Source organism: Lissotriton helveticus, chromosome 4_1 (assembly GCF_964261635.1).
Source record: "Lissotriton helveticus chromosome 4_1, aLisHel1.1, whole genome shotgun sequence".
Lineage (NCBI taxonomy): Eukaryota > Metazoa > Chordata > Amphibia > Caudata > Salamandridae > Lissotriton > Lissotriton helveticus.
Genome location: NC_136063.1, coordinates 1,429,009,644 through 1,429,029,815, shown reverse-complemented (window position 1 = coordinate 1,429,029,815; position 20,172 = coordinate 1,429,009,644). Strand labels below are relative to the sequence as shown.

Sequence of the window (20,172 nt, the reverse complement as noted above, 5' to 3'; positions counted from 1 at the left end):
GATTTATGGTAAGGGTAAGGTTATGTTTGAGGGGTTAGAGTTAGGTTAACTATTAGGGTTAGTAAATGTTAGACTGACAGGATGGGGTGAGTTGGGATGAGATTTGGAGTTGGGGTAAGGTCACATTTTAGGATATTGTGTTAGTCACAAGGTTGGGATCTTGTTAGGACACATAGGGCCTGATTTAGAGTCTGATGGAGTAATGGTTGTTGGGATGTTGTAGGACGTTACCTCTGCCATCCCAATGTTATTCTCCTTGCTAAATTTGACTGCTGGCACTATGGTCATGTGGAAGAGGTGTGGCACAGTGGCCAGGGTGCCTGACACCAGACCACAGGCTTCACGGTTCTATCCCTGGTGCTGGCGGCAAGTCAGCTCAGCACCATGTGACTCTGGGCAATAGCTCGCTTAATCTTCCTGAGGGCCCCCAGGGCCGGGAAACCACTTTGGAGGTAGCTGTGCGCTTTACAAACTCAAGGTTATTATTATTATCTCTGCACATTGAAAGAAACCACAGTTAGAGTGGTTCCTTTCGATGCCCTAAAACTTTGGTGAACGACAGCCGTCAGATTTGATGGCCATCCACCAAACTTGTAACTTTATTTGTTTTATTTGTAAACTCCAAAATTGAAAGTTTGTTTATTTAAAAAAAGATAATGCCTTTCACACCCTGGAAGTTTCCTCCAGGGTTATTATTGTTTTTTCCTGTCCCTCACTTTTTCCACTTGGTGATGGACAAGAAAAGAAGAGCATTACATCATTCATCCTAAATAGGGCAGACAGTGTAATCTCATTCCGCGATGGCCCCTACTCGGTCAGGAGGTTAGAGGAAGTATTCCCTCAACAGAGACAATGGGGGTTTGCAACGAATGAATACTTAAGGTCTGCCCAACTCTAAATGAGGTGGGGGGCATGAGATTGGAGCGCATGATAATGCGACATGTTTGCAAGGAAAAACCATGTCTGCCAAACTCTAAATTGGGACCCTAAGTTTGAGCTTTCCAAATTAGTTGTATGGTATCATGGTCATTTTGATGTGATGCCTGCAATTTAGTGCTGAGATCATGATGAGAGCAGCTTCAGGATTGGCCGCAGGGCAGGCTGTGAGTCTGTGCCAGCCTGGCAGTGGAAAGGAGAGGTCAGCAGAAGAGCGCAACGTGATCATTGAGGGTGCAGGTTAGTTCTTTTTTTTTTTCATTTGTCTCTGTGGTCTCTCACGACCCGCCCCCTCTCCCATATCCCCCCTCACCTGCTTCTTTTGTCCGGCACGAGCCGCTCATGCATAATTCTACCTCATTAATATGAAAAAACCTGCAAAAATCCTATTTGTGCAAATAATTAATTTGTTATAGACAGAACAGAACATTAGGGTAATTCTGCATCTCCTGATGGCAATAAAAATATACCACATATTGTCTCGGTCCTGATTAAGCACCCTTTTCCTTGAACCATTTCACTCTTATCATCCCCCTTCAATTTTTTTATTACATTTTTTTTCAAAAAATGATAACAAGGTTTAACTTTGATCCTGAATGGTTGCGCTATTGTTATAAATTAAACACAAACATCTTTTGCCCAGCTACCTCCTGCTTCTCATAATTAATTTGCAAGTGGTGTCATAAAGATTTGTGCAGCACCGTGGTCTATTTATATTTACATGTTATTAAACCAAATTATGTTCAAGCCTGAAATTAGAGCAAGTACCAATTTAGAGAAAAAAGCCATGGACAAGAGATAGATTAAGGAGAATTGATGGATTTTTGAATTGAGCACAACGATGGCTATAGGAAGGCCAGAGACAAGGAACAGAAATAAGTGCTTCCTATAACCACTATTAATTGTTGAAGTAGCTGTATCTGGCTTACTTCATTAGGTTCTGATGCATATGACCCATATGCTATATGCTGGGGAGTGAGATGGGGGGGGGGGCAACGTGACAATGCAGGGGTGAAGGAAAACGGTAGCTGACACAGAAGAAGACAAAGCATAACAGTTAGTGAGAGCAAAGGGAGATGCTTTAGGGTGTAAGTTGGGGCAGAATGTGGGGGGAGCCCCAAAAGCCGGCCAGTTCCACACACAGGGGTCTGCCTCATGCCTTAGAGGAAAGACTAAGGAGAGAATAAAAAAGAGGTGAGTTAGGGGAGGTGCTCCCTGTTGAACAGCTAAACTGTCAATGCGCCACTGACATCTAAGCTGCTGGATGTAGAGTTTATGAGCAAAGCAGGGAACAGTCACAGTGGTCTAGTACAAGGAGAAATGATGGAAACAGTGGAAGGGTGCACAGAGATCACCATCATGCTGTGATCAAGGAAAGCTGTCACAATAGATAAAGGACAAACAGCAGCAGTTAGATGTTGTATGCCCCTGCCACCAGGGGCATACAACGCATGCTTTGAAGCTTGGAAAGTAAACAAATAAACGTTGAAATAATGCTCTTACCTGTATTTGAACATCCTTTGAATTAATCACTTCAACAATACCCACAACATTGTCAAACACAAGACCAAGTTTTTTACAGTTGTCTGAAAACAAGCAAAGGATGCAGTAAGGTTTCTGTCCTATCCAAGCTGAATTTTTTCAAATTTTTTCAAAACTCTTTTAATTAAATATCGTTCAGCATAAAGTTAAGACAGTATTTGAAGCTGTCGTTTAGTATACAATTTGATCAGCACATACTGCTTCAGAAATGTGACATGGTAAAGCATTTGAAATAGACCCTGTATGAAATTCAAATAGTTTTGGAGTCCACAACAGGTAAAACACGAAAAGTTCAGTATATCAACCCTCTCGTCCCCTTCCCAGCACCACACCCACATATTCAGTAACTCTGAAAGGTGCGCCAGTTGCCTCACACATTTTCGCACTTCCTAGGGCAACCCCTGCTTTGATAGACTTAAGCTAGGATGAAGGATGGAGCTGATAACAGGGTGTGGTGGTCAATCCTCTATCACAAAGAATAGCCAATAAAAATCAATCAAAAGTCTTTGCTAAGATAGAGTCCAGTTTATATATTTTTATTATCCTTCCAAGTAGTTCTGGTGAGCCAAAGTATAAAGCAACACAGTGAAGCGTACATGTGTTTCGACCCCTGTGACGCATAGTCCTGGAGCTTTTTCAAGGCTGAAAAAAGTACTTGAGTATACAAACAAACACCATAATAAACCCCAATGTGTACAAAAATGTAATATTCCAGTATACAGAACAAGAGAACCCATTACATGTTCAGTTACCAAAGGGTCAGACCACACCCAAAGAAGTTTTTTATACAAGGTAGACATAAGTAGTTGCAAAAGTAACCCAGAAACCATCCGAGTCAAATATAGGTAACATAAAATCATAAGTATTATAGACATTGTGATAAATTGAACATCAGACAACAGCATATTTAACTCCTTTAGAAACTGTGATATACACATGACTTGGTTTGCACTTAATATGTTTTTATATTAATAGGGAGATGTACTAATCCTACAAATGGATATATTCAATGATGGACATTTGATCTTGAAAATACAAGAAATTCCTATATCGTATAATTAGGATTTGTACTATGCTTATAAGTGTCTTTACTCAATGTTATACATTACCGAATTGTGAATCTGGTACTTTAGGATGCCTGAAACTGCCTTAAACCATTTGGTATCTTATTGCGACTTGGTTTATATTTAATATGTTACAGTATTAATAATACCATTGAACAATTATACTTGCATATAGTGCATATAGTATAATAGGAAGTATTGTGTACAATATACTGATACTTTACATTTCACAGGCTGATTATCACACCCTGATTCTTGTTAACCTCTACTACCACACAGCACCGAATTCCAGCACGGACCCTCTATTTTCTAACCAGATTGCGCACAATGTAGCGAGTACACTAGTTATCGGTGTCTGCACTATTACTAACCCTGCAAAATGTAAAGTGCCTAAACTAAATCGGCTTCTGTTTTTATCTCTTTACTTGACTACTATTCCCTCTTTTTTTCCCTTGATTCCATGGTATATAGCATGTGTGGTACACCTGACGCCTTCTGGATATTTGACTGGACCTACTGTGTAGCACTGAATCTGTATATAGGACATGATTCAAATTATGATGGACATGTACTATTTTTTATTCATTATTTTACCTAAAGATTCTTTTGTCTGATGTTCAATTTATCACAATGTCTTATGTTTTATTGTTACCCTTATTTGACTCGGACGATTTCGGGGTTATTTTTGCAACTACTATTGTGTACTTTGTATACAAAATTTCTTTGGGTGCGGTCTGACTCTTTGGTAAGGGAACGTGTAATGAGTTCTCTTGTTCTGTACACCTAAATACTGAAAGTTTGTACACTTTGAGGATTATTATGGTGTTTGGTTGCATACGGATGTACTTTTTTCAGCCTTGAAAAAGCTCCAGGCCTCGCACCACAGGTGGTGAAACACATGTGCCCTGCACTTCTTTCCTTTAATCTTTGGATCACCCAAGCTATTTGAATGGAAAATAAAAATTGACTAACTGGACTCATTCTTAGCGAAGGCTTGTGATCGATTTTTCATTGGATATCAATTGGGATAGAGGACTGACCACCACACCCTAGTACCAGTTCAGTCCTTCACCCTAGTTTCAATTGTTATCCAGTGCGCTAGGTGTTTCCCATTATAGTGACATCTGGTGCTAGCGAATTATCCCATTTAAAGAATGAAGGACACCTTCGGTACTTACAACCCCTTGACTATATTGTGCCTGCTTTGATAGACCACTGGCTCCACCTGCACCAGTGCAAATCTGATTCCCAGTCTTCGATTCAAAGGGGGGGTCACTATGTCGCAAGATCGTGCAATGTTTCGCTTAGCCACTCTCACCGCAGCCACCAGCCGAATCTTCTGAAAATGTTTTCGCATTTTAATTAACTAGCTTTGGATTGAAACAAAACTGTCCTAGCAGAAAAGGTTACTCACCAATTATGATTGAATTTATTTTGCCTTTGATCTGTAGCGTAGACTTGTTGCACTTAAAAATGTAAGCTACTTGCTTTAGCTCCGTTTCAGAAATCACTAGGTTGTTCACGCTATCTTGGTACTCCTGAAATGAAAAATATTTTTGCTCAACAAATTGCAGTAGTGCTGTTACTTAGCAATATAGCAATACGTCTGAAGTATATTTGCCACTTTTCTGGAATGACAAAACATTTCCATAAGTACTCCCGAGAAGCTGCAAGTCACAGTTTTCCCAGGAGTAAACAAGTAATTATTTTGTGAATTCTATTTTCACATGATCAAATATACCTGTTTAGATTTGGTTGAGCAAAAATCTTTGACCAAGTGAAAAAGCGATTGAAACTTTTTTCCCATCCGATTACCACCCAGAGATACAGACATGAGGTGGGCTTCACAAAGGTATCTTACACTTTTGAGTAAGTTTACTACTTTTGGCTATTTCCAAAATCCAAGAGTAAATTGCTGCTAAAAAAAAAAAGCAGCACTACATCCAGCAAAGCACGAGGCCCATTATTGGCACTACAACACCCTCCTAAAGAAAATAATGGAGGTAGGGTCTTAAAACAAAACCCTAAAGAAGATAATCGTAATTTATGTTAAATTATCTAAATTAGTTCATAATATAAATGTTGTCAAACAAATATTAAAATAGAACATATTTAGTATTAAATTAGAAAATATGTAATAACTTATTTTGAATGTAAACAATTACATAAAAATTATGTTTTATTAAAACAGAACAAAATTATTTTTTATTCTTTTTATATGTCACTTTTAATAATTATTAATGCATAAAAAATGCTATTTTGTATCTATAAGTGGGAGTTTTCTTATTTAAACTTCAGAAAATAATTTTAATGTAATATATTGCTATCAATGAATGGTTTATTTCAATATTATTTATTAGTGGTGTAGCCTTTCTTTATTTTGTTCTTCATTAAAACATATTAAATTCATGTGCATTATTTAGTATAAACTATTTTTAATATACATTTTTGAGTTAAATATATTATATTTTTCTCTATACTTTATCATGTGGAGATCTCTGCCCCAAGTGTTGAGTCTTCCAATTGTTATGAATAGAGAAAATGTAAAGAAATTGTCTAACTTCAAAATAGGTTATTACAATATTTTTCATTTAAACAATAAATATGTCCCATTTTTACATAAGTTTCAATGTTAACTTCTATTTATTTATATTTTTTACTATTTGAAATAATTTAGTTTCATTTAGCATTATTTCATAAGAGGTTTTATTAACGTCCCTAGCTCCATTAATCTATAAGATGGTATTGCAGTACCGGTGGTCATGTGTGGTGCTGAACTTACTCCTACTTTAATAGTAGTAACTTACACTGATACATTTGGCTCCACCCCATTTATCATGGGTGAGACATGTAAGTTAAACTTTTTGAGTAACTTTTCACTCGGATTTTGTGGATAGCCAAAAAGTTGCAAACTTATTCAAAAGTGTAAATTGCTCAAAAGTTTCATTTACATTTGTGAATCAGCCCCTTAGTTCTGCACTTTACACATGTAAACCTCCGATTAAGCAAATATTTTGGTTGAGCAGAAATCAATAACCTTCTGTCATAGAATTTGGATGCTGCAAACATCTACTGTAGTTAATTTGTTCCACTTGACCTGTTTTATTTAGAAGATAGAAGATTAAAATGGATAAAGAATGTTTTCATCTGCAACCTTCATTTAGATCCAGCATCTGATTGCCTTCTCATTAAAAGCACATACAATTCCTCTGCTGTTTGGACACATCAGTCAATCCCTGTCAAGATTAGGAAGAATACAATTTATAGCGGTTCTCTTCGGATCACAGTGTCTCTATTGTGACATTCATAGCTAAGAACCTTTAAGCTTCATGTACCTTAATCCCCTCAAAGTAATCATTTGCACAGCATCCACAATACACATCTTTCTGCTTACTCTGCAAGGCCATAACCTACCACCACTCCCTGAGTCAAGCTGAAGCAATATGTATTGCCTCCTCTTCCCATCATTGTCCTCATATTTAAGGTTCAACCCTTACTGTGACCGGTGTCTATCAAGCTCAGATATACTTATATTTACCCTGTGAAATATGGACTTCATCATCATAGTGACAGCTACCACACCACTCTACAGAGCATTACCATTGGCAGGGTTACTATGGAAATGTGGCATGGAACACCAAATGATGTGGCAAAGTTATCTTAATGAAACACTCAAATCATGTTGCACATTTTCTGGAAATATTGTATCCACTTGAGCTAAAAACAATACTTTTTTGAATTGGAAAATGTGCTAAATCCATTAATATGAGATAAAAGCTAAAGCAACATATTCATATAATTCCATTAGCTCTTGCTCATTGCTTTATCAATATTTTATTGATAAAAGATAAACAGTCTAATTCCAGGAAGTGCACATTGTCAGCTGCACTTGGTAGAAAACATTTTTTTTTTAACATTTAGCCTTACATATATATATATGTATACATATTCACTGAGAAAACCAAAGGTTAAAGAAATGCTATAGGTAGGTGAATATGTCATTGACAACTTAATGTTTTGTACTCAGAAATTCACCAGTAATAGTTAGCAGAGTTAACTATAACTTGGCCATGCTCTGCTTATTACCTCACATATTATATCACTCATGACATGTGCTATGACGTAATTTATGACATCACCGATGAGGTCTCAAATGACGTCATTGATGACATCACTTACTCATCCAAGCTTCTTTTGTACACATTGCTCTGTAAATGAGTATTGCATTAGAGCTAAGAAAGTAAGTGTAAATTGCTCAGAATAATATGAAGCGTCATTACTACTATCATATATACAACCCCATTGGTAAAGCAAGCTTGTGTTAAGTGCAACATTGACCCTATACCATACACTTCATGGGTAGCTGCGCTCATGTTGACTATAAATAAGGCTCCCTGTTTTCCGTTTTTACTGCTTTTTACAGATAAATACAGACAGAAAACCATTTATGTTCTTGTCTGTATTTATTTTTAAATGTGGCTCAAAACGGAAAATGAGTGTTTTTTGAGTGATTCTAAATACACTTTGCCATGACTGCCAAGGCAATCACTGTGTAGATTGATAGGTAAGGGTGATAAAAAAGACCAAAATGTTTGTAAAAAGGCTTAAACAGCAGTAGATATGCACAAGGCTGATGCTGAAATGTGTATATTTTCATATAAGTGCATTGATTTATCTTCTGCAGGTGTTCATATCACTGAAACCTGGCAGGCATTCAAGCATCACTGCATATTTATTGGTTAAATAAATGTGTAAATATACCAGTTTCAGCTTAATTTTTTTCACAAAACCCATAATAAATATGAATAAATACAGATAAAGTTGACAAAAAATAAATATGGATAAATATAGACAGAAATGTCAAAAAAATAAATACCATAAAACCGGGAGCCCTAACTATGAGCCACAGATAAAAGGGAAACGGAGGCAGCCTACCGCCGGAGGCAGCCCTCACCTTGCGCACGGCCTTTCATCGCGAGCGGTGAGGGGTTGGCTGCAGGCAGCCACCCGAAGGCAGCCAATCCCACACCGTTCATGGCCTTTGCTTGTGCATGGTGTGGGGTTAGCCTCAGGGCCTGCATTGCAGCCAGGCCCCCAACCCCACACGCCGCACAACCTTTGCTCATGCATGGTGTGGAGTTAGCCACAGGGACTGTGTTGGAGCCAGGCCCTGTTTCCTACTCCCACAGGCAGCCAACACCACACTGCACACAGCCTTTGGCAATGCGCAGCAGGGGGTTCATCACAGGGCTTGGTATGCCACCAGGCCTTGTGGCCAAACACCCAGCAGGCTGCCAATCCCATCCTCCAGGGCCAAATATAATAAAAAATGAAAAGGGGGCGGCACAGCCCCTATCCCCAATCCCTATTTGGACCTGCTGACCCCATCCCTGGGGCTGTGTGATTTTTTTTAAAGGGAAGTGTGGCCATACAGCATCCCTCCCCGAACCTTCTCAGGCCACAGACACCCTATCCGCAGGGCATCTATTTTTTTTTAAAAGAGAGGGGGCTGCATCCCCCAGGGCCATTTTTATTCTAACGGGGAGGGGGGCCGCATTGTCCCCCTCCCAAGCTTTATTAGGCCCTGGGCACCCCATTCCTAAGGGCTGTCTTTTTTTAAAGGGGAGAGGGGCCACGTGGCACCCCACCTTGTGCCTATTATGGCCCCGGGGACCCCACCCCCCGTTGCTCCCATTTTAAATAGGTGATTTTCCTGGTGCCCGCCCAGGGCATCCACCAAGTACACGTCGATGGCTGTGGAGCGATCCCAAGGGCCCCCTTGGCCTCAGAGAGCTCCCCACACGTTGTGGGAGCTGGCATTACTTCCACCCGGAGGGAGCAGATAATTATGTTGCTCCCTCCAAGTGTGAGCAAGCTGTTATTCTGTATCTCTGTCCGTATCAGTGCGAGCAGGGAAACACACAAGTCTGCTCCCAGCCAGCGGGAGCATTTTTAAAGCTCTGGTCTGCTAGGAGCAAACTTTGTGTTTGCTCCTGTTTAAATAACATGTTGGGAAGTGGGGCGCAGGCCCTTTCTGCCTATGAAATACATGGGGCCCCAAGGGATGGGTACCCCGGAGCTGTACACGGCTCAGGGAAGGGGGTTGCATGCCCTCACCCTAAAAAATTAAATTGGGCCCCATGGTATGGGGTCCCCAGGGCCGAAAGCAGCTCAGGGAGGGGAGCAACATGCCCCTCGTCCCCTTAATAGCTAGATCGGGCCTCAGGAGATGGTGTCCCTGGGGCCAAAAATGGCTCAGGGAAGGTTTCCTACTGACAGCCCCCTCCCCAAATTAGTATAATTATATGGTGCTCACCATTTTCTTTTGTTTTTTGCCACAATCCTGCAGGACTCCTACGGGATTACTGCAAAATGTGTTTTTTTTTTGCCCCAAGCAGGCATCCCTCTGGATCGCCCCATGGGGTCTGTGGGGGCAGGGTATCCCTGCCTGCCCCCTTAAATGTAAAACATTTTTTACTTCAGGACTGGCGACTAAGTCTGGATGGCAGCAACATTTTTCTCATGTTGGTGGTAGCCAATCAGAGCGCTCGTTCCCATGAGAGTCTGACTCTGGCGGGAGCAAGATGGCACAAAGAAAAAAAAGCTCCCTTGGGCAATCAGAATGCTCTATTTTTAATTTAGGGCTCCCACAAGTCTCTTGCGAGCCTCTCACAGACCCAATCGTCCAGTTATAGAAATATACTTAAACCGTAACTTCTCAAAAACTACTGACTGGATTTACACCAATTAACAAAAAGCACAATCTGCAGGCCAAGATCTAGCTTCCTGCCAAATTTGTGGGCATATTTACAAGGGGATAGCACAACCAGAATATCATTTTTAGTGACGCTCAGGGAGCGCTATTCCCTTCTCCATATTTACAAAGCGGCGTTAATCCACTTTTTGTGGCTTAACGCCGCCATGTAAACATGGCCTCTTTACCTGCGTCACTTTGCGTGAAAGGGTCGTGTAATGGATGTTGCTGTGGGCCTTCCACCCCAACGCCCATTACTTTTTGAAGCTGCCCTAGATTTACAAGGACCTTTAAATCTGAGGCAGCGCGAAAAACTCCATGCAATAGCACGAGTTACAATGGCGCAATCAGGAAAAATACTTTTATTTCTCCTTGTTTCTGCTTTTTCTGTGTGTGCCGAACGAGCAAAACGTCATTAATGATCGTTTAGGTGCAGGAAGGTGTTCCTTTATATATCTATATATATATATATAATTTTTTTACCACTAAAAAAAAGAATATATATATATATATATATTCACTGAAAAAAACATAGGTTTCACACATGTTATAGTTAGCTGGACATTTCACTCATACAAAACCATTGAAATTCCCCCGTTATAGTTACTTGAGCTAACTATAACTCGCGCGCCGGCAATGCACTGCTGATGACGTCACATATTACATCACTCATGACATGGTCAGTGACATCACTCATGACATCACTGATGACATCTCAAATGACATCACTGATGACATCATCCAGTGAATGTGTGTCTTTCTGAAAAATAAATATTTTTTATATATGTATACCTAAACGTCGATGGAAGAACAAACGGTTAAATAAGTGTCTAAATGGATGTTTTTTTTTTAATTGATTGTATGGCTGACTTATTAAGTGTATCTTACTGAATACATGTATTAGCGAGCAATGTTTAAATATTTAAATATCTGTATCAGTGTCTCACTTTGTGTATAAATGGCTGCATGGGTTGGTGAGTAGCTACATGAGTGTGTATATGGGTTATTAGTTGGTTTTATGAGTATCAGAATGAGTGTCTGTATGGTTTGGTGGTGGTATTACTTAGCGCACAGATGCATGAATGAGTGACTCACTGTTTGTATGTGTTTTGAAGACAGCATGTGTGCAGGACTGTATGGGTGGATGAGTGTGTGTATGGGTGTGTTAGTGAGTAAATGACTGTCTCAATCATATCTTTATGAGTAACTACATATGTTTTAAACTAGTATATGTGAGTATTCATGTATATATCTGAGAGTGAGAGATTGGAAGAGTTCCGGTATAAATAAGTATGTGTTTCTATAAGTGATTGTTTGAGAGAGTAAGTATGTGTACCTTTCTGTAGAAGTAAGAGTAGTGGTGTGTGTATAGCTGTATATGCAAGTTAATGGATGTTTTATAGTTTATTTGCATGTGTGAGTATGTGTGTGAGTAACTCTATGGATGAGTGTCGGTGTGTAACAGGATGTATAGGTGTATGAGTACATATGATGAGTGAGTACATGTATGAGTGACTATATAGAACTGTTGGTGAATGAGTGGATGTCTATGTAGATTTTGGAATTACTGAATAGGTTGTTGTAACTGGTATTGGTATCTCCATTGTTTTGAAACTTTTAGTTTCTATTTTTCAATGTGTGTATCAAAGGTTATATTACGCTGAGAGGCGGTCTGCCACTCTTTCACAAGGATGATGTCATCAGTGATGTCATTTGAGATGTCATCAGTGATGTCATGAGTGATGTCACTGACCATGTCATGAGCGATGTAATATGTGACGTCATCAGCAGTGCATTGTGGGCGCGTGAGTTATAGTTAGCTGAACTAACTATAACGGGGGAATTTCAATGGTTTTGTATGAGTGAAATGTCCAGCTAACTATAACATGTGTGAAACCTAGGTTTTTTTCAGTGAATTTCTAAGGTTTTTTAAATGATAATTCATAACTATAATGTGGTTGAAACCTATGGTTTTTTCAGTGAATTTCAAAGGTTTTGTAAATGATAATTTTTAAATGTATAAATTGTTATTTTTTTATACTAATTTACTACATTGTTTTAAAGTATTTATTTTTAGATATTTTATTTTTTAAATTACATTACATATTTTTAATATAAATTGGAAAAAAAATGTTTATAAAAATATTGAAATTGTAATATTTTTATTTTTTATTTTATATTTTTTTAATTGATGTATATTTTATATAGCAGGCAATGATATCCTATGGAAGGAAATTCAAGTTACTGGTAAGTACAGTTAAAGTTACTTTTCAGGAATAGTAGTGAGCTGGAAGATGCAGCACTGAGGTCTCTCCAGATAACAGGTGAGTAAATCGGAATTCGTAGTTTGGCTGATTTTTGAGGAATTTTTTTAAGTTCCAAAACTCCACACTTAGAAGAATTTCCAAGTGAAACCAATCAATGTTAGCCTATGGAAGGAAATTCAAGTTACTGTAACTACGATTAGAATTACTTTTCAGGATCAGTAGTGGGCTGAAAGATGCAGCACTCAGGTCTCTCCTGATAACAGGTGAGTAAATCGGAATTCGTAGTTCGGCTGATTTTAGAGGAATTTTTTTAAGTTCCAAAACTCCACACTTAAATTTTTTTTCAAGTGAAACAAGTCAATGTTAGCCTATGGAAGGAAATTCAAGTTACTGTAAGTATTGTTAGAATTAATTTTCAGGATCAGTAGTGGGCTGAAAGATGCAGCACTGAGGTCACTCCTGATAACAGGTAAGTAAATCGGAATTCGTAGTTCGGCTGATTTTACAGAAATATTTGTACGTTTCAAAAATAGACAGAAACTTTTCTGGTGAAAACCACACAATAGATTCCTATGGAAGGAAATACAAGTTACTGGTAAGTACGCTAAGATTTACTTTTCAGGGTCTGTACTGGGCTCAAAGATGCAGCACTGACGTCTCTCGCGATTACAGGTGAGTAAATCGGAATTCGTAGTTCCGCTGATTTTAGAGGAATATTGTGCTCAATAGTGAAGGAAGGGGGCGGGGCCTGAGGTGACATGTGTGCAAACACGCTCTGTGGCGCGTTTTAGTTTGGGGAAATAATTCCTTTTCAATCCTGAGGTCCCCTGTGAGCAAACTAGCCCACCAGGTACCTGCAGTATGCGCCAGGGAGCTGCGTTGCAGAGAGGTGTTCAGAGGGCACGCCCCCTTTTTACAACACTCTGCAATGCAGCTCCGTGGCGCTTACTGGAGGTACCTGTTGGACTAGTTGGCCCCAAGGGGACCTATGGTTTGAAGAGGAATTAATTCCCCAACTTAAAACGCGCCACAGGGCATGTTTGCACACATATCACCTCAAGCCCTGCCCCCTACCTTCACCACTGTGCAAACGCACCCCTAAGCACGTTCTAAGTTGGGGGATTAGGTCCCCTTGCATACTGGGGGTCCCTGGGGGCCAACTAGCCCACCAGGAACCTCCAGTATGCGCCAGGGGGCTGCGTTGCAGAGAGGTGTAAAAAGGGACCTGTCTCATTACACCTCTCTGCAACGCAGCTCCCTGGCGCGTTTGCAGAGGGGAAACTAATTCCCCTTGTATACTGGGGCTCCCTGGGGGCCAACTAGCCCACCAGGAAACTCCAGTATGTGCCAGGGGGCTGTGTTGCAGAGAGGTGTAATGAGGCCACACCCCTTTTTACAACACTCTGCAACACAGCTCTGTGGCGCTTACTCGAGGTACCTGGTGGGCTAGTTGGCCCCCAGGGACCCCCACTATTCAAGGGGAATTACTTCCCCCTCTGCAAACGCACCAGGGGACGCGTTTGCAGAGTGGTGCAGGGAGGGGGTGGGGCTTGAGGTGACAGATTGCACCACTCTACAAATGCGCCCCCTGGTGCATTTGCAGAGGGGGAACTAATTCCCCTTTAATACTGGGGGTCCCCGGGGTCCAACTAGCCCATCAGGAACCTCCAGTATGCGCCAGGGGGCTGCCTTGCAGAGAGGTGTAAAAAGGGGTGTGGCCTCTTTACACGTCTCTGTAAGGCAGCCCCCTGGCGCATTTGCAGAGGGGGAACTAATTCCCCTTGAATACTAGGGGTCCTTGGGGGCCAACTAGCCCACCAGCAACCTCCAGTATGCACCAGGGGGCTGCGTTGCAGAGAGGTGTAAAAAGGGGCGTGGCCTCTTTACACGTCTCTGCAAGGCAGCCCCCTGGCACATACTGGACGTTCCTGGTGGGCTATTCGGACGTAGAATGATCTTCAGTCTCCTGATTTCCGCTCACTGATGAGAACACATGCCATATGATGTTGCCCCGGACAGTAAAGTAGTGGTGGGCAACTGGATATTGTGGGGGGGGGGGGGGGAGGGGGGCGAGGGAGGGAGCGGAGTATTCCCCTCTCAATGTGGTAATGATGTCTGTCTGCGAAATCTGTGACACTGGCTGCTGCCATGAAGGCAGGGACTGCAAGGAATGCTTTGGAGGAGTTTGGATGTCCCCCTTCACACCCGTAATTTCTTGGACAGCTATATTATTACCCCTGCTGCTGCTGAAAGGGCGGATAACTGGGACAATGTCATTGTTATGCAATTCCGTTTCAGATGAGCACCTATATGATTACCTGACCGCCCTCGCAATAGCGAGAAAGACCCCTGGACGCCCTCTGGACTGCACCTCATAGGTGACCCCTTACTGAAATGTGTTTTGGTTTCTTACCGCTGGTTGTGGTAGTGATTGAGTTGTTTTTCCCTGTTGGGAATCTGGTTTGGGGGGAAGGGAGGATGAGGGGAGGGAAATGGGCCACGGCAGGTTTGGGCTGCTGATGTGGGAGGGGGGTTGGAAAAAGTTAGATATGGATGCATGTAATAACAGGTATCACAATATGTCACATGCCACCGATCATACTGTCAGCTTAATGTCGAACAGCACTTGCCTAGTTGTCTTCAACCACTTAAGGAGACTGCGTCAGCCTAGATTTTGTAATGGATGAAGGGTCGGGCCCCCCCCACATACCGCTTCCTTACCTGGAATGTGTGAGGGATGGGGGAAGCCCATAAACGCAGGCATATACTATCCTATTTATAGGCACAACATACACTGTGCTATGCTACAAGAGACGCACTTTAATCCCACTGTCCCCCCCACGTTTGCAGCCCGATGGGCTGTGCATGCCTGCTTCTCTTCCTATTCCTCATATGCTCGAGGCACGTGTATCTTAGTGAGTAAGACCCTGCCATATACACAGCTGGGGAATGTTACGGATAAACAGGGTCGGTACTCTATTCTTTGGGGGAGGATAGCCAATCAGACCTTTACCCTTGTGTCATGTTATGGGCCCAACACGGATGATCCGGAGTTTTTTCCGGGTGCTCTGGGGAAAGATACTGGAGATTGGGTCTATGCATCTTTTATGGGGCGGGGGACTTCAGTGTGGCGTTCAATCACAGCCTGGATTGCTCACACCTGCAACCACATCACTACTCTCGATCACAAGCCACTCTCAAAGCACTACTTGAGGGAGCAAGAACTGATCGATGTTTGGTGGCAATTGCACCCAACAAAAAGGGAGGGACCTGCTACACCACGGCCCGGGCCTCTTGGTCGAGAATAGATGCATGGATCATTACTAGAGGCCTTGCTCCAAGGGTGACACATTCCTCCCATCTCCCCCGGACCTACTCGGATCACTCCCCAGTGCTTGTTACTGTGTCCTTCCCACTGACTGACTCTCCGTTTCAGTTTTGGTGCTTCAATCCACTCTCCCTCTTAGACAAGTAGGAACTAGAGCAGGAGATCATGGACTTCTTTCCTAGGAACGAGGGCTCAGTGGAGCACTATTCCACGCTGTGGGGACACTTTGAAGGTTACTGTGAGGGGGCATCTGTATTGCAAGAAGTGGTGGAGTCCTGAGGGACATCCGGTCCACCTTACGTAGTTTGGAGATGGAGCTCGGGCATATCAAGGGCGGAACTAAGACAGAGACCCACTCCTGAACTGCAGGCTAAGTTACGTAGCGTCTCAGTGACTATCAAGAGACAGCAGAAAGAGAATGCAAATACAGAGGGAAATATTCTAAGGCGTGTCAATACGGTGCTTGAGATCGAAGGAGAGGATGGACGAAAGCATAGCGACGCGACTAAGATAGTGGAGATTTTTAGGGAATTTTACAGAGGGCTGAACAAAACTCACAGGTCTCAGCCGGTTGATTTCACCCCCTTTTTTGAAGATACGGCGATAGCCTGGCTGGGGGATGGACAGAGGGAATTTCTATTGAGGCATCATGAGGATGAAGAAATTATAACAGCTATAATGCAATTGCAGTCCGGGAAGGCTCCGGGCCCGGATGGCCTCCCGACCGAATTTTACCAAACCTTCCATCATCTTTATCCCAGTGCTGAGACACGTGTTCGAGGAGGCTCGAGAGAGTGGTATACTCCCCTCCTCTATGCGGTAGGCACGCATTATATCCATACCTAAGCCGGGCAAGTCGCCTACCTCATGCGACTCGTATAGACCTCTTTCTTAAATAAATGTTGACGCAAAAATCCTGGCCAAACTAATTGCTAACCATATTAGTCCCCTTATGATGGCGCTTGTTTTCCCGGATCAGTCAGGGTTTGTGCCAACCCGAGGCACATCCCACAACTTGCGGACGCTTTTTCGCTTCTCCATGACTATGATCCAGACGCCAACGCTGCAGGCGGTATTTCTTGATGCCACTAAGGCGCTCGACTCCCTGGAGTGGGACTATCTCGCATTCGTCCTTCAACGCATGGGGTTTCCGCTCCCCTTTTGGGAGTGGATTAACTTGCTCTATTCGAGGGTGCGAACCACAGTGGTGGTGAATGATATTCAGTCGGCGCCCTTCTCGATCAGACGGGGCACCCGTCAGGGGTGCCCCCTGTCACCGCTGCTCTTCGCTATAGCTATTGAGCCTCTTGTGGCGAAGGTTAGACAACACTATCGGGATTACGCACTGATATACCCTGAGAGGCAAATTTTAATTTCATTATATGTAGACGATTTAACACTGTACCTCCGGGACCCTGCTATCAGCCTTAACCCCATTCTCCGACTGCTCATCCTTTTTGGTCAGCTCTCGGGAATAAATGTGAACTGGGGGAAATCACAAATATTCCCACTTACAGACGCCACAGGGGAATTCGTGCCTGACTTTCCGCTGAAATGGTGCGGGACACCATTACTTATCTAGGTATTCGGATTACTCGGGATCGGGAGGAGTTGATGCGCTCCAATTACGGCCGCACACTTGATCACATCACAGACAAGATAACTGTGTGGAACTCGATGCCTCTTTCCATGGCGGCCAGGGTGTCATTGATCAAGATGATACTCCTACTCAAACTCCTGTACCTTTTTACTAACATCCCCTATGCCCCCAGTCGTCACTTTTTTAAATACATCAAAACCCAATTGATTAGGTTAGCATGGGGGGGAAAGCAGCCCAGACTAGCATGGGAGATTCTGACTCGCCCCTTTGAGGACGGGGGGTTTGAAATCCCTGATATCGACCTGTACTTTGTCTACGCTCAGGCACACTTTGCAGTGTGCTGGACCCACCCTCCCCAATACATTCCTCACCTGCCATTGAGGATGGATACATGACACGGTGAACAACCTTTACAACGCAACTTTTACCACGCAGTGCCTTTACGACGCAACTTTTACAACGCAAACCATTACAACGCATTGCGCTGGGGGGGCGCTCTAGGATAGGGAATACATTTAATTTACTATCCAACACCTTCCCTAGTGTCCACGGGGACTGGAGTTAGAATAGTAAATTAAATAATTCACTATCCAACACCCAAAAGCGCTATGCGCTGTAATGGTATGCGATGTAAAAACCGCATTGTAAAGGCATGCGTGGTAAAAGCATGCGTTGTAATGTCATACATCCCATGACACCCACGCCATACACAGCACATCTTAGCATCTACGGTGCCTAGACATTTAGCTGCCACAACTGTGCAATGCACGACTACCGAATGGCACGATTTAGCGCGTACACTTAAATGCCCCCTTCTCTACTCACCGTTAGCGCCCCTGCAGGGGTGACAGGACAAACCTGTCACAATGGAGGGAGGGTGCCGCCGCATGTTGCGAAAAATGTCATGTCTTGCATGGGGCCAACTATACAAAAATGGGAAGTTTAAAAATAGGCAGCGAAGGAATTTTTTGGTCCTCATACCACAACTCCTCTAGAACGTTTTTATTATGTGAGGCTCAGGCAGGACATACGGTCTCTTACTCATAGTTTCCCATCGGAGCCCCCTATCATGGTTCCTTTACATAATCTTTTGCAACACCCCCCCCCCCCCCGAACATGTGATGTTGTGTCTATATCGCTCCACTCAAAGCGAATGGAACAGGAGCCCGGCTCCAGCTAAAGGGAAGTCGGAGGCGGAATTCGGGGCTCCCATTACGGACGAACAATGGGCCTTTTGCTGTTGTCAAACAGGGCTCCATTAACCCAATGGGGTAAACCCGATCGGTCAAGGGACCTGGGTGATAGTTTATATATAGAAACAAAGTGGTCCCTGACACAATTCAAACTTACATTTAATGTAAATCTCGTTATTTCAAGCAAACAAAGTATACATTTGAAAACGGGAGATATATTATTTGCAAACAGCAATGCTAAGACAGCAAACCCAACACAAATAATACAAAAAGCCACTTAATACTCAGTCTCTTCTTGGTACAATGGCAAATTTATTTACATATTGATAAAATTAGATAGGAAAGAAAACTGCAGTCTGCAGTAAGAAAAGGGCTGCACGAGTGAATTTGAAAGGAAAGATTAGATTGAGAGACACATTTAAGATATTTATGTACAACTAAAAATGTAATCTTTCAGTTGGACAACCAAAAAACAACAAGCCTACCCATACATCAATATCTGTACAGTTTGATCATACAAGGCGGGGACAGGGACAGTGACAATTAGATGGTATTGGCCTCAAAATTGAAGGGGGCGTTGTAGTTGACGTTTCGACCCTGGCGCAAAAAAGGGGAAATTCACAACCTCTGCTGCGGGTCTTCTTCAGGACTGGGGGGGGGGAGAGGGGGGAACCAAGGGTAACGTGTAGGGCTCACGTCAATACGTCTGGACGGGCCACCTACTGATGACTTGTAGGTGTGACTCAAATTAGAATAGATGATGGGGAGCACTATTAGTTTGAGATTCCAAAAATTCCCACGAGTATCATTCCCCGTGTTTTCAAGGGTGGTCTGGTTGCTCGCTCACCCAGTGTGTCAGCTCGGAGTGTCCAAAGCTTGGGGGTGTGACTAACGAAGTGTGTACCTTCGGACACACCCCCAAGCTTTGGACACTCCGACCAAACGCCGCCCGAGCCCGTTGTCCCTGGAACCCCGTTTTTCTGTCCTTTGAACAAACCATCAAGGACCCCTTTCCATTTGGATATCTTTTGATCGGATTGAAAGTCCAATTACGACTGCGTGGGTGAGCGAGCAACCAGACCACCCTTGAAAACACGGGGAATGATACTCGTGGGAATTTTTGGAATCTCAAACTAATAGTGCTCCCCATCATCTATTCTAATTTGAGTCACACCTACAAGTCATCAGTAGGTGGCCCGTCCAGACGTATTGACGTGAGCCCTACAAGTTGCCCTTGGTTCCCCCCTCTCCCCCCCCCAGTCCTGAAGAAGACCCGCAGCAGAGGTTGTGAATTTCCCCTTTTTTGCGCCAGGGTCGAAACGTCGACTACAACGCCCCCTTCAATTTTGAGGCCTATACCATCTAATTGTCACTGTCCCTGTTCCCGCCTTGTATGATCAAACTGTACAGATATTGATGTATGGGTAGGCCTGTTGTTTTTTGGTTGTCCAACTGAAAGATTCAATTTTTAGTTGTACATAAATATCT

At 42.7% G+C, this 20,172-nt stretch overlaps 1 protein-coding gene across 1 annotated transcript in view; it reads right to left on the bottom strand.

Moving 5' to 3' along the window:
• Positions 1 to 20,172, bottom strand: part of CAP2 (cyclase associated actin cytoskeleton regulatory protein 2) — a 475,046-nt gene that overhangs the window by 51,568 nt on the left and 403,306 nt on the right. The window contains exons 10-11 of the mRNA XM_078687967.1: positions 4,957 to 5,080; positions 2,440 to 2,522 (exon numbers count right to left, since the gene is read on the bottom strand). Of these exons, the coding sequence (XP_078544093.1) occupies positions 2,440 to 2,522; positions 4,957 to 5,080 (207 nt within the window). The remainder of the gene's footprint in view (positions 1 to 2,439; positions 2,523 to 4,956; positions 5,081 to 20,172) is intronic.